At 37.1% G+C, this 16,313-nt stretch overlaps 1 protein-coding gene across 2 annotated transcripts; it reads left to right on the forward strand.

The window, feature by feature from the left end:
• Positions 1–318: 318 nt before the first annotated feature.
• On the forward strand, positions 319–3,305 carry LOC127867451 (S-antigen protein-like). 2 transcript variants are annotated; one of them, XM_052408607.1, is made up of 2 exons: positions 319–603; positions 795–3,305. In XM_052408607.1, the coding sequence occupies exons 1-2, from the start codon at positions 366–368 to the stop codon at positions 3,263–3,265; spliced, it is 2,709 nt and encodes a 902-aa protein (XP_052264567.1). In that variant the 5' UTR covers positions 319–365; the 3' UTR covers positions 3,266–3,305. The 2 variants fall into 2 exon arrangements, with proteins under 2 accessions (XP_052264567.1, XP_052264568.1); XM_052408608.1 differs by having other exon boundaries at positions 819–3,305.
• The last annotated feature ends 13,008 nt before the right edge of the window (positions 3,306–16,313 follow it).

Below are 16,313 nucleotides of genomic sequence, written 5' to 3' on the forward strand. Positions count from 1 at the left end.
CAATCAACAGATATAACTATGACTATATTTCATGGGCATTCATAGATCGGACGCCCAAAGTATGTTTTTACAAATTAATTTGACGAATTGCTATGTAAACATTTAGTTCAAATATAAATTTGTATGACAAGTGCCGAAGGGGTATTAAGAAATGACTAATCCTCCTATCATACTTCTTTTGTATACGCTTCGAAGTTGTCCCTATATAAAAATGCAAAAAAAATTTTAAAACCAAAACGTTAAAAAGGAAGAGGATCAATTATTATGACGTCACCGAAAATGACGTCACTGACGTCAATGACATTGTTGTCGTTAGAAACACGTTCAGCACTAAAAGCGATCGCAAGCGTTAAATATCAGCCATAATGAATAAAGAAAACTTGTTCAAGCTAGACCCTATTGGGAAGTATTTCGTTAGCCAGTGGGGCAACAAGGCCTACTTGAACAATGTTGTATTGCCGAATATTAGAAGGACAATGCGGAATAAACACGCAGAGCAGAGAAAGGTGTATAAAAACGTGATTGAACGGGCAAAGCCTTTTTTAGTTGAGGACGAACTGACACCCGTATTTCGCAGCTTACGACCACAAAGAAGAAATAAAGGTACATATCTATGATTTAATAATAATATATTACCTTATCATGTTTATCATCGATTTTTTAAGTATATCTTATAAGCTTTGACAATGGAATGGTATCATGATTATAAAATTTAATTTCATAAAAAAAAGAATGGTTAAAATTTCAATTAAAAAATAAAACAAGATTATCATTATATGTTTTATTATCATCAGACACCGCTGGTGAAAACAGCCCAGACACCGCTGGTGAAAACAGCCCAGACACCGCTGGTGAAAACAGCCCCGACACCCCTGATGACAACAGCACAGAAACTGCGGATGAAAACGGCCCAGACACCGCTGGTGTCAACAGCCCACAAACCGCTGGTGCCAACAGCCCACACACCGCTGGTGACAACAGCCCACACGCCGCTTGCGCAAACAGACCTCACACCGCTGGTGAAAACAGCCCACACACCGCTGGTGAAAACAGCCCACACACCGCTGGTGCCAACAGCCAACATACCGCTGGTGAAAACGGCCCACACACCGCTGGTGCCAACAGCCAACACAACGCTTGTGAAAACGGCCCTAACATCACTGATGCACACAGCCCAGACACCGCTGATGTCAACAGCCCACACACTGCTGGTGAAAACGGCCCTCACACCGCTGGTGCCAACAGCCCACACACCGCTGGTGAAAACGGCCCTGACATCACTGATGAAAACAGCCCACACACCGCTGGTGCCAACAGCCAACACACCGCTGGTGAAAACGGCCCTCACACCGCTGGTGCCAACAGCCCACACACCGCTGATGAAAACGGCCCTAACATCACTGATGAACACAGCCCAGACACCGCTGGTGTCAACAGCCCACACACTGCTGGTGCCAACTGCCCACACACCGCTTGTGAAAACAGCCCTCACACCGCTGGTGAAAACAGCCCACACACCGCTGGTGCCAACTGCCAAGACACCGCTGGTTTCAACAGCCCACACACATCTAGTGTCAACAGCCCACACATCGCTGGTGAAAGTAGCATAGACGCCGCTGGTGTCAGCAGCGCACACACAGCTAGTGAAAACAGCATAGACACCGCTGATGAAAACAGCGCAGACACCGCCGATGAAAACAGCCCACACACCGCTGGTTTCAACAGCCCACACACATCTGGTGTCAACAACCCACACATCGCTGGTGAAAACAGCCCAGACACCGCTGGTGTCAACTGCCAAGACACCGCTGGTAAAAACAGCACCGGCACCGCTGGTGTCATCAGCCCACACACCGCTGGTGAATACAGCTCACACACCACTCGTGAAACTGAAAACAGTCCAGACACCGCTGGTGTCAACCGCCTAGACACCGCTGGTGAAAAAAGCCCACACACAGCTGGCGACAGCAGCCCACACACCGCTGGTGAAAACAGCCCAGACACCGCTGGTGAAAACAGCTCACATACTGCTGGTAAAAACAGCCCAGACACCGTTGGTGAAAAAAGCCCAGGCACCGCTGATGACAACAGCCTAGAAGCCGCGGGTGATAACGGGCCATACACCGCTGATGAAAACAGCCCACAAACCACTGGTGCCAACTGCCAACACATCGCTTGTGAAAACAGCCTAGACACCGCTGGTGCCAACAGCCCACACACCGCTGGTGAAAACGGCCCTGACATCACTGATGAAAACAGCCCACAAACCGCTGATGCCAACAGCCCATACACCGCTGGGGAAAAAGGCACAAACACCGCCGATGAACACAGCCCATACACCGCTGGTGAAAACAGTCCGGACACCGTTGGTGAAAACAGCTCTTACAACGCCAATGAAAAAAGCCCAAACACCGCTGATGCCAACAGCCCTGACAACGCAAATGAAAACAGCCCAGACACCGCCGATGAAAACGGCTTAGACAACGCTGGTGAACACAGCCCATACACCGCTGGTGAAAACAGCTCAGAAAACTCCGGTGAAAACAGCTCAGACACCGCTGGTGATAACAGCCCTCACACCGCTGGTGAAAACAGCCCTCACACCGCTGGTGAAAACAGCCCTCATAACGCTGATGAAAACAGCCCAGACAACGCCGATGAAAACAACTCAGACACCGCTGGTGAAAACAACTCAGACACCGCTGGTAAAAACAACTCAGATAACGCTGGTGAAAACAGCCCTCATACCGCTGGTGAAAACGGCACAGACAACGCTGGTGAGAACAGTCCAAACATCGCTTACGACAACACTCTTAGCACCACTGATGACAACGGCCTTATCACTGTTGATGACGATAGCCACGTAACAGCTGATTTCAACGGTCTCAAGGACGCCTATGACAAAGTCCTTGTGACTGCTAATGGCAATAACACTGTAACTGTTTGCAGCGCAGTCTCCGTGAAAGAGAATATCAACATCGCTGCTAACAGCTCTTGTAACTTTACTGACAACTGCTTAGTCACCGCTGATCACAGACGCCTAAGCGGCGCTGATAACAAGACATGGATTATTGATGACAACACACCATGCAATCACAACGAGGAATACATCACCACCCGTGATGCCAATGGTCATTCATACACCTGTGGCGCCAAGTACCGTGATGCCAAGGGCAAAAATGCTATTAAAACATGCAGACGACTTCTGAATAGGATCCTTTATGCGTTTCGGCGGCTTAGTTGCTGTAGAAAGTGTCAGGATTAATTAATGTTAATCAAGACTTTATATTTGTATTCATTTTTGTATGCAGCGATGTTGCATTAATGATAATAAACATGTTATATACTGCGTATACTGTCATTATTTTTATCATTTCAGCGCCCCAAGGTATCAATAAGAAATCGATACGTGCAAATGAATATTAATTTACGAACATGTATGAACGAAAATGGGAACAATACTTATCACGAAAAAATATCGACATGATGTTTACTCACATGTTTAACTACAGTGTAGTTAATTACTAGAACGATAGTTCCGATGGTTATAAGAACGATGTAAATTATTAATTTCAAAATAATTTTGGAAAATCTCGTCTTATCCCCCCCACCCGGTACAGGCAGTCGCATTAAATGATAACGGTTGCTTCGGTATGTGATTTTGAACGGATTTTAAATAGGTTTGCTTTATTTTTACCGGCACATTTATTGGTCCCGGAGTAAGTTTTTATTTGAAATGAAAATGTTAACATAAATGTTACATAATTATATTTCGTTAAGTTTCCTAACGTTTCCTTTCTTTTGATCAACTAGACAACAATATCGCTTACTCTGTTTACGCAATCGAGACAAACTATCGAGATTTTCTAACGCAATAGATATCGTTTTCATGACCGCTCACTACAATATACATGTATATTTTATTAAGTCCAAAAAGTGGTCGCCAAAACGCTTCGCAGGCGCGGTAAATAAGCATCGCTCTGTGCAAGTAAAATTTAAATTACGCTACTGAAGTGTTAATAGAATACGGAAACGTATATGGCACACCCCAATAATGTGGCCATGCCGTAATAATTTATATCGACTTACTGTGAAATAACATGGTATGTCGACATAGTTTTGTAGCTTTTCCCACCTTAATTTTACTCGTCATAACGACATTAAGTTGAAGTCTCGACGTAAATGTTTCCGGCTTTCTCCGAAAATATATTTGGTCGACATGATCTAAGTCGACAAATCTACAAAATTTTTGACGTCATGCTCTTGTGAAAATGACTTGCCATCATAGTTTTAATCGACACGATGAGTTAATTTTAAAGCCATGACACCTTTTTCATATCATGTCGTCATACAATTTTGACATCATCACATTATTGCAACATTGTTTCATGACTTCCGGCGTCGAACAGATTTTTTGTTTCTGGTATATTCTTTTGAAACACGCAAGGCAGTCCATTTTTACATCAGGAATGCTTGGTATAAAGGTAAAAATAACATTTGCAAACAATAAATATTAAGGTGTTCGTTGGATTTTATGGGCATTTAGAGAGCTTAAATCTCGATTGATTCGTTTAGATATTTCTCTTTAACTAATACATGCAAAACGCGTGTTTAACGACTCACAACTTTTTTTTTTTTATATTGCAGATTTGTGTCTAAGTGGCACTGATATATGTTGACTCATCGTTAGCTGTACTTTCATATCAAGAAAGGGATGTTTGGATTTCGCGTTATAGCAAACAGGGCTATACGCGTCTGGGTATATGTTGATTCTTGCTTTTCCTACACAACACTGCTCTCAGTTTGAGTCAACTGAAACGGATACTGCGAAGGAAAATGTCTAAAAAGACGCAACGCGTCGTCTCCTCTTCCAGACGTTATACGAGCGATTCGTTCAGTATATTAAAGAGGGATGGCTGAATGTGGTTATAGAACTACATGGAAACTGGTCAACACAACACAAATGTCAAAGTAACCCAAGAAATAACAAGATGTGTATTGAAGGTAATTGATCCTGAGGGTGTTGCTCTCATGTCTGCACATCGCCTGCGACGCAGAGTCTATACCAATAAAGGTCCTAATTTTACTATACACAATGATGCGTATGATAAGCTAAAGCCTTTTGGAATTGCTATACACGGGGCGGTTAATGGATTTTCCAGATGCATATTATGGCTGGAGGCATGTTATTCGAGTAATGACCCTCGAATTATCGCGGGCTTCTTTGTTAACTTTGTAAAACGGTTAAGTCGCGTTCAACGTCTGATTCGTGGCGATGCAGGGACAGAAAACGTTCGGGTACGGGCTATGCAAATAGCGTCTAGGTTTAATGACAGAAATAACATGTCTGGAATGAACAGTTACATTACTAGGAGATCCAATGGCAATCAATGAATAGAACGTTTTAGGGTAAATTTAAGAGTCAGTTTTACTGTGTTTTAGAGGAACTATTTTAAGGATATGGTAGACAGCGGCTTGCTACGGATTGATGATCCTGTGCATTTAGAATGCTTGAGATTCTGTTTCATACCATTGATGCAACGTGATCTGAAATCTTTCACACATTTATGGAATTCTTATCGGATTCGGCAGCAAAGACATGTGGAAGCACCAAATGGGTTACCGATGGTAATGTACTACCAGCCTGAGGCGTATGGAAACCGAGGTTTTTCATTTCGGCTTCCTTGCGGATTGGAAACCATCGATCGTATTCAAGATACTTTGTAAAGAAACCGCAGTTTGGGTGTAAAGATGACTTCATACCCGTCCTACCACATGTGTGTGAAATGCAGCGGGAGCAACTGCCAGTTCCTGAATCGATTGAAAGTGCGACTTCTTTGTTCTTGGCCTTCACTGAAATATTGGATGGTTACTAATTACATATGCTCAAATATATGCTTAAAAGGTGATTATATTTTGCAAATTTAATTGTTAAGTTAGTTTAGTTCTAGTAAGTTTCGTTTCGAGTTTTATTTACAATGTTTCGATAAGCAACACAAATTGATATTCTTGTTATTGGAATTGGTCTTGAAGTAGTTAAACTTTGTTATTTTGTTTGCTAAAATAAATTCACTCATATTGTTGTACACATTTACAGACATTGCAAACTTGGCAAAAACAGAATCACAATGTTCTTCATTTCATTGTTAGATTGCAAAAGAATGAATGAAACGTTATATTACTAATTGTTTGAAAACATGGCGGTCATTTAGTTATGAAATCCTCGTAAATTGTGGAATGTTCCTTTTAAAATATGGTTCTTTCAAAAGATTTATTAACATTTTATTTCAAACTTCAATATCTTAAACGAAACGACTATTGTAAATCTTATATTTAATATTAACACTGTCGCAAATATATGATATGTTTATTTTGTATTTTCTTAATTGATTTTCTGTTCCTGAAACTCCAGTGTATATAGTACATGTTTGAATTAAATGTTCATACTGCAATTAGATTTTTTGTTTGAATGGTCAAATAATTCGTTTTTGAGGAAATGGAAAATTATTCAAATGTGACACAAAATTGGGTTATTTGTTGATCAATTTTAGGGCTAGTTAATGTGATCGGTCTTTCTTCATCGTCCGTCAAAATTTTCACTAAAGCGAAATCACATACTCAGCTGTGTCAATGATACCAAAACATGTACAGTCTTCATATATATATATAATTGACTTTAATAGCATTTTATTTTTCTTGCAGTTTATTACATAATTACAGTTTCACTAGTGTACATTATTCTGGTTGGCTATAGTATATCATTTGACTGGGCTTTAATATTCAATGAAGCGAGTTGCCTCCACGAAGCGCACGAGGAAATCGAGCGTGGGACAACTTGGTTTAATTATGCCATGTGCGACATGCACACAGTCAAAACTGCGTATTTTAAAAGGGGCGCCTACTAAATTCATGCACGAATAAATACCAAATAATATTGTATTTTAGCCAAACCATTGAAAACATATGCAGAATGATCATCGTAATTGCATGTATAAGAATTGAAACGCTGTTTTCTTCGCTTCATCGATGTAAGTAGGTTAGTTTTGGTATTTAATTCGGCTTTATGCAAATTAGTTCCTCATACAAAACATGCACATTTTCAACTAGAGATAACTAAACATCTTACATTTAAAAGACCGGAAAGCGCGTTCAAGATATAGAGAATACTATGTTGGTGTGATTGTGTACTTAGTGGGATAAATTTAAGTACACAATCACACTAACATAGTATTCTATTTATCCTACAATATATTTTTTATTTAATTTACTCCTGATGCAATTAAAACAGTAGTTTTAAATTGATAAAATAAAAGCAAAAAAACACATTAAATTTACTGAATCTAACATTGCGTAGTAATATTAATTGTGCTCTTTCCCGTTTACGGAAATCGAAATAGTCCTTAAGAATTCTACGCAAAAGAAGAGAAACGAGACAAAATATCGCTATACGCCTCGATTCAATTTTAATCAGCGTTCCAAATGTAACACACTCAAGTAGAACACAGACGGTTGTGTTCAAACTACAATTCTTGTTTAACCACTGTAAAATACCAAAAACAAACATGGCTGCCATTTTGAAATTTACAAAATGTGTAGACACCTGCGTGAAGCATGATTCAGCATTTATCCCCGCCGATATTGTTAATTTTTGTCTATAAACAACTCTTCTTTTATTACACACTTTTAACTTACTGACATACAAAGTAAAACACCTACTGTTTATTGTTCTACTCATCGAAGTTGTGTAAAAACCATGATTATTTTCGTAAAGTTTAATTTGCTTCCATGACGAGTTAAAATTCTGAACACATTTCTTCATCGCAATCCATCTTTTCCATTTTAAAGCACTGGATGTTAGCAGGCAATTCTTTGTGGATAGACATTCTTTGATCGAGTGACAAAGGAACGACTTATTCATCAAAGAAATTAACCTTTTAATTCAATATCGATTTCCTTAAAAAAGTTAAAGAACAATTCACTGACACTTTCTTAAATTTAATCCATCAATTGTTCAACAAAACAACGCGTTATTCGAGTACATTCGACATTTTAACGAAATCGAAAATGGAGTCTCACCAGTTTGAATCCAGTTTTATATCCCAACACTGTTATTCACATTCATAATATCATAATAATCCATCGTAAACACACACAATAATCGTTCGATGCTTAAAAATATTTATTTGTTATATAAAAACCCTCCAAGTCCGAAGTTATGTTGTCCTTACATCCAAAGCGTCTAACTAGTTTGGTCATTTAAATTACGTCAAACGAGATACGTCATAAATTGCGTAATCAATTGAATGAAAATAAAAGTACGGAAAGCTGGTTCTTCATAAATTTTAGTGAAGAACCAAAATAGTATTATAGTATGACTCAAAACCTGTGCCCATCTATAATTTAGTATAAATGTTATATATATATTATAGACGTTAATACACGGCTGAGCCGGGCCGGGCAGTGATAATCGGCCCCAGGTCGCAAACCAGGGTTATGCCCCCTACGGGCCAATTATCACTGCTCGGCCCATCTCAGCCGTGTATTATCCTCTAAATAATCCATCGTAAACACACACACTCGTTAACTCGTTAAACGACTGCGTACCCAATGACCTGAATGACGCAATCAGGGGTGAAAGGCCAAAAAAAGTAGTCCCTATGTACATGTTCTAAAAATAACCGTGGAGAAAACCTTATCTAAAAATAACCGTGGACAAAACCCTATCTTTTCTTTATGAGTCGTATTTGTATAAAACACTTCAATAGCTGCAGTGAAGTATCAAGCAGATACATAATGGTGAGCATTAATATACGAGCATCAAATTTAAAAAGATGATTTATAAAACAACATAACTGCTAATGAGTTTCAAAATGTTCTTCAGTATATATTCAGAAAAAGTAAGACAAATGAAAGCAAAGTTAAGGACATATCACTTTCTGAAATGGTCAAAAGTGAGTGGGGTAATGTAAAACAATAATTCCTTATATTAACATTGTATTATGAAGTTTGGAACAATATGCACAATTAAAATAACATATGCTTCAGTGAAACATGAACCAGTTCTAATGAAATCTTTCAAAAAGAGTATATAATAACATGTTTTCACCTTATAAATCACTTTCTTCTTGGGCTTTGGAAGTCCTTATTTTCTTGTTTTGTTCATAAATCCGTTGACACCAGCTGGAACCTACACTACTGTAGTAGATAATGTTAGAGTATTATTAAATATTACACACTAGAATCACTGAAAAAGGGATACTTTTGTGCAAGAAAAAAGTGTAAACAACTAGAGTAAAAAAAATAGTACACTTGAGCAAAAATGTGTTTGTCAGAAACACTATGTCCCCTTCTGCGCCGCTTTGAAGCAATATATTTGACCTTTGACCTTGAAGGATGACCTTGACCTTTCACCGCTCAAAATGTGCAGCTCCATGAGATACGCATGCATGCCAAATATCAAGTTGCTATCTTCAATATTGCAAAAGTCATGGCAAATGTAAAAGTTTGACGCAAACAAACAAACCAACAGACAGCGCACAAACAATATGTCCCCACCACTATAGTGGTGGGGGAAATTAAAAAATATGATGGGCCAGAAATGATATTTTTAAAATGAAAGATACATAAATATTGAAAACATGTTAATAAAAACCCTTTAATTTTATAGCGTATGTTAATACTATAAAGATAATGATATATCAATGTGTTTGGTAAAGTGATATTTTACACTGTTTCCAAAAGTTTCAATAAAATTTATATTTGTCATCTTGGTCAACCATACTTTTCCCAACTATTTTAGACTCAAGTTGTTTACATTTTTTTCTTACAAACAATGATCTTGTTTTTCAGTGTTTTAGTGTGTTATATTAATTTTACTCATACTCTAACATTATCTTCTACAGTAGTGAAGGTTCCAGCTGGTGTCAATGGATTTATGAACAAAAAATAAATAAATAAGGACTTACAACGCACAAGAAGAAAGTGGTTTTACTCTTTTTGAAAGATTTTATTAGAACTGGTTCATGTATCACTGAAGTATATGATATTTTAGTTCTGCATATTATTCCAAACTTAATATAGAATGCTAATATGAGGAATAATTATTTGACATTACTCTAACCACTTCTGACTATTTCAGAAAGTGATATGTCCTTAAACAACAAAAACACGTAACACAAATAAGAGGGCTAAGAGGCACTGGGTCGCTCACCTGAGGGAATGAGATGAAATTAAAGACGAGTTAAACTCGTTTGCAAATAATTCAGAACATTTATATGACAAAGGCTGACTTCAAGTCGAGGTTAAGATCTTCCAAAGTATTTAACATAAGCATATATAGAAAATTACCCGACATGGTTTTTAATACTGATTGACAAGAACCATTTTACAATACAAAAGTATCAAGGAAACATACGCTTTTACCAATGTTCATGAAGATTGGGATAAAAATGCAACTTCTAGAGTTTTTACATGTTTAAATTATAAACGAAAAGGGAAAACTGCTCCACCCCATGGCGGCCATTTTTGTCCCACCTATCAGTACCAATTTCGAACTTGTCTGAAAAAATCAATAATACCAATTTTCTGTCTAACTTTCATAATGAATCCAATCCGCTTCCGGGCATCACTTTAAAATGTAATTCTAAAAACAAACAAAAACGCGTGTGAGGCACACAAATAACATTTGTGAGTGATGTGAAGTTTATTGAACAGGATGTGACATGTAAAAAAAATAAAACGAGGTTTGTTACTTTGAGAAGGCCTTTCCTCAAGCTTTTGTATTTTTCTATTGACAGGTGGGGTGTGAGAAAGACCCTGGATATTGACATAATATGTGTATACACACATAAGGTCATTGTAATAGCCATTGTCATTGTCTGGCGCCTCAATAAACATGTTAATAGTTAACCGTGACAGTAGCTAAAGTAAACAAGAGTGTTTAAGGGTTTATTGTGAATACTGTCCCGTTAATCCCGTGTTAGTTGTGAAATCATGAACAAACGCCAGCATTCATCTACTGCGAGCGAGTTAACAGACAATAGCTCATTAGACTCGTCTGTATTCGAAAGTTTAAATGGGCAGAAGTCCAAGAAAGACTCGAAAAAGAAAAAAAATTAACATGAAAGTCCCAAGCAACAATCTATGGAAGTTTATCAATTCGCTCAATAGAATCGCGGCTCGAAGAGATTAGTTCCAAGTTTTCTACAGTCCTTACGAAAGATGACACCTCCATTATTCGTACCATGATTAAGGAAACGTTCGGTGAAGTCAAAGATAAATTTTTGAGCTCAGTCGTCAAAAGGTTGGAAATCATTGAATGCAACATATTAGACCAGACAAAGGAAATTGAATCGTTACATTGTCAAATAACCAGCAAAGACAAAGAGCTACACGACCTGAAAACAAAGCTGAATGACTCAGAAAAGCGTACTGCAGAAATTTTAAATGAGCACGAGCAGTATAGCCGTAGAAACAATTTGCGAATAACGGGTCTACAAGAAGACGACGAATTTTAGTCCTCAATAGCGTTGACATAACAAGTGTCGTCCCTTTCCAAGCTTGTCTCTCTTAAGTATACTTACATGTATCCCGGGTACGGTAAATATACTAAAATGTACCCGGGAAATTTAACCCTCAATCAGTCGTTGTCGACTATTTTTTGTAATAATTATATATACACATATATGTCAATTTTCTGTAGAATGGCTTCTATATTATCGGAACACATACTCAAAAAGCATGTTGATGCAGTGTTTTTTTAAATGAAGTGTGTTTAAGATAATCGGTTGCGCGTTTTACGACATCGGATTTTAGGCGCGAATACAACTCGGGTACGGTCTAATATGGACCGAGTACAATTACGTTTATTTACCGTACCTGGGGTACATGTAAGTATACTTAGAGCACCCAGGGTACATGTAAGTATACTTAAGAGTACCCGGGGTACATGTAAGTAGTACCAGAGCCGACAATGACCAATCAAGCTCCATTATCCCTCATGAACCGACTCAAAAAACCGAGTCGGCAATATTTGACTTAATTTTTGGTTTGGTTGCTCTCGAGGGATCGAAAATTTCAGAATCTTCCTAAAAGCCCTACGGGTTTGATCCCAAGAAGCGACATTGAAAACTAGCATACTTTGTTATCTAAAAGGTTGCTAAACCTGATATACAATGATAATGTGAATTTTCTCCCACATGATGTTCATCAGTCATATTATATAAAAACTTACAGCAGTAGTAAACAACTGGACAATAATTAATGCACGCATCTTTCATTTGTCTTTGACACTTTGATTTTGACATGGCCTAGATTTAAATATGTGACTGGACTTTACCAGCACTCTTGTAACAGAGCTAAAGTTTAAATGTACCATTGAAGATCGCCTAAATCCAGATTTGCTATTGTAGACGTGTGGAAAGTTTTAAGGGTGTGACAAGTAAGCAAAAATTGGTCATTACCCAGAGGCCACAACTGATCTATGACTGTATTAAAACAAGAAAAATCAGTGCCTGATTTAGATTTCCTTAGATAGTTCAATAAAAATTAATTTCATAAGCCTGGTAACAGTTTAACGGTAATGCTACCAATGTGTAACACCAGGGCCTTGAATTTGAAATCTAGGACATGCATGGTCATTTCTTCATGAAATCAGGACACAAAATCGTATTTTAAGTCCTTAATTGACCTGGCTATACTTCTCAGATTATTATAAGCTCAATCAGTATATTTATATCATTATTTATGCTTTGTGTATTGTAAACATATACACAATCATGCAGTTACATGATAGCAATAAATAATATCAAAGCTACCCATACTATAAAGGTCGTTGACAAAGCCTATGTTCAAAATGTGAACACATTGAGTGTAATCGCCCTCTCGTGCCAGCAAAAACAACGCGTTGACAGGTTGTCATTTTTGACAGTTCTACTTTCACTTTCATTTTGTGATATCAAACTATTAACAATTATGTGGCTGAGAAAAATATCGCCATTGTTTTTTATGCTCCCGGTAGGGTGGCCTATATCAGTTGAACTGTCAGTCAGTCAGTCAGTGTGTCAGTCTGTCCGTCCGTCCGAAAACTTTAATGGCCATAACTTTTTTAATATTGAACATAGCAACTTGATATTTGGCATACATGTGCATCTCATGGAGCTGCACATTTTCAGTTGTGAAAGGTGAAGGTGAAGGTCATCTTTCAAGGTCAAATGTCAAATATATAGCGTCTGTCTGTCTGTCCGAAAACTTTAACATTGGCCATAACTTTTTCAATATTGGCGTGCATGCGTATCTCATAGAGCTGCACATATTGATTGGTGAAAGGTCAAGGCCATCCTTCAAGGTCAAGGTCAAAGGTCAAATTTTGCAATATTGAAGATAGCAACTCCATATTCGGCATGCATGTGTGTGTCATGGAGCTGCACATTTTGAGTGGTGAAAGGTCTAGGTCATCCTTCAAGGTCAAAGATAAAATATATGGGTTCAAAGCTGCGCAGCAGGGGGCATTGTGTTTCACAAACACAGCTCTTGTTTAATATATTTTCTGCACATTTCTTCAAAAAACTTACATCAATACACGATTTTCTTCGTTAATTCAATCATTCCTGACAGACTTGTGTACATATTTCGCTTTCATTTTTACGCGCGTAGATAGGACCGAATAACCGCTTCCGAAATGTGTATTCACACTATTGCCTTCGAGGAACTTATCTGATGTTTGACGGAAAGGGCCGAAAATGTGCGAGTGTGGGTCAAGTTCCCCACAGGTACTACTTTCCCGTTCCCCCAATTTTTTTCCGTACCTAAAATTTTTCGTACCCAATTTTTTTTCGTACCCATTTTTTTTTCATACCCAATTTTTGTTTCATCCCCAATTTTTTGTTCGTACCCAAATTTTTTTCGGTCCCATTTTTTTTGTTCCCAAATATTTTTTCGTACCCAAATTTGTTTTCATACCCAAATTTTTTTCGCTAAATTTTTGTACCAAATTTTTTTTTCGTACCAACATACACAATTGTGGTGATTGTGGTGATGTAGATAAACTTAACTTGATGCTTTTATACCCATCCTCTTAAAAGCATCGTCACACCAGTACTGTCAGTACTTTGATTATATGATACAGCCCCATTTTTTTGGTTACAGTGTAAATCGAGTACTAATGACTCGAAACACATAAGCTGTTAACATTTTACAAACACACACTTTACACATACGCACGCGCACTCACACACCAACGCACGTGCACAGATGCACGCACGCGTGCGCACACACACACACACACGCACGCGCGCGCGCGCACACACACACACACACACACACACACACATGCAAGAAGTAGAATATATTACTTTTTCAACATTTAGAGCATATACGTTTACTCTATTGCAGTTTTTCCGGGTCTTTGTTTGGACTGAATCGCCTTGTAGCTAGCTTCTTTAGTTTAGTTTCTGTTTTTCAATAATTTTGAGACCATCTTACACCTGATGATTACTTATGAATAATTACAATATATCATTCTTAGTGAGTTTTTCCTTACATGTACCTTGTTGTATCCACTTTCAAGTTTAATAAAACTGAAACCAAGGTACAAAGATTAAAATAACACTTTTTCTCCCCAAGATATTCTTCTTCATTGAAGAAGAGTACATAAGTAGGAATTAAAGGGTATGATCTACCTTTTTAACATATTTACTTTTTTTAAATGCTTGTTCAATTATATGAAAGTATTATTTCTCCTATTGTACATTTTTGATAATGCTTCCTTTTTTGATTTCGCGGGAAGCGTTCTCAATTTTTCTTTTTTTACCATGTAGAGAAAACTCTTTGCTACTGACAATAAAAAAAAATGTTCATATTATTATCCCATCTAAATGTATAATATATATTTTTTAACTTTATTTATACACATATTGTTACCTGGTAAATATAAAATCCGATACAACAGGCTAGGCTGGATCTATTTTTAATCATTTCAGATTTCTTGCAACACTTTAAAACCACTGGAATTGATCCATGTTTACAATCGGACCACTCTATAATTACTTTAAACTTAACCTTTAGTACCTTTCCTCATAAACCAGGTCTTTGGATACATAATAATTCTTTACTGTCAGACATTATGTATGTACAGGATATCAACAAAAAATTGATGATATTAAACTTCAATACGCACTACCCATTTATAATTATCAAAATATAAACGATATTCCCGACAGTAAATTACAGTTTACGATAAGTGATCAACTTTTACTAGAAACCCTGCTTATTGAATTAAGGGGCAAATCTATTTCATATGGGTCTTATAAAAAAGAGAAACAAAACTTATAGAAAGCAAATTATTAACAAGAATTAAAGAGTTGAAAGAAAACTTCCTAGATGAAAACTCTGAAGAACTTGAAAATTTGAAAACTGAAATAAAAAATATTCAGAGCACACATTTAAAAGGATACATGCTAAGATCTAACTTTCAGTGGACTTTACAAGGTGAGAAGCCATCTAGATATTTTTGTAGCCTTGAAAAAAATAATGCAATAACAACATCAATATATAAACTAAAAATGAAGATGATAGCGAAATAACTGACCAAACCGGTCTCCTTAATTCAATAGCATCGTATTATCAGTCTCTTTATAAACAAAATAATGATTGCAGTAGTGAAGACTTTAATAACTACAGTATGTAAAAGACATAAATTGCCCAAAACTAAACCAGAGTGAGTCCATTTTAATCGAAGGTATTATAACTTTAGAGGAAGCTTCAACTGTTTTAAAAAAGATGTCAAATAATAAAAGCCCAGACAGTTCTGGCTTCAGTGCAGAATTTTATAAAATGTTTTGGAAAAAAATGGTACTTTTATTGTCAGATTTTAAATGAAGCTAATAAGTGTGGTAATTTATCTATAACACAAACTCAAGGTATCATAACCTGTATTCCAAAGGGTGAAAAATCTTGGCTTTATATAAAAAAAATTGCGTCGAATTACTCTGTTAAATACTGTTTATAAAATTGCATCTGGAGTAATAGCTAACAGATTTAAATTATTTATTGACAGGTTAATTCATAACGACCAGACGGGTTTTATTAAAGGGAGATACATAGGGGAAAATACTAGGTTAATTTATGACATTATGCACTATACTGAAAAAAACGAGATCCCATGCTTACTTCTCCTAATTGATTTTGAAAAGGCGTACGATTCATTGGCCTTGTCCTTTGTACAAAGTACACTTTCTTTCTTTAATTTCGGTCCTGACATAAAACGTTGGTTTGAGGTTTTATATAAAGATTCTAAATCAGCCGTTTCTCAGTGT

This window comes from Dreissena polymorpha, chromosome 2 (assembly GCF_020536995.1).
Source record: "Dreissena polymorpha isolate Duluth1 chromosome 2, UMN_Dpol_1.0, whole genome shotgun sequence".
NCBI classification, from domain to species: Eukaryota; Metazoa; Mollusca; class Bivalvia; order Myida; family Dreissenidae; genus Dreissena; species Dreissena polymorpha.

Excerpts from the sequence above, each read along its gene's own strand:
- LOC127867451 (XM_052408607.1), top strand. The coding sequence starts at position 366 with ATGAATAAAGAAAACTTGTTCAAGCTAGACCCTATTGGGAAGTATTTC. Across the intron at positions 604-794 it reads ACCACAAAGAAGAAATAAAG|ACACCGCTGGTGAAAACAGC; the intron begins GTACATATCTAT and ends TATTATCATCAG.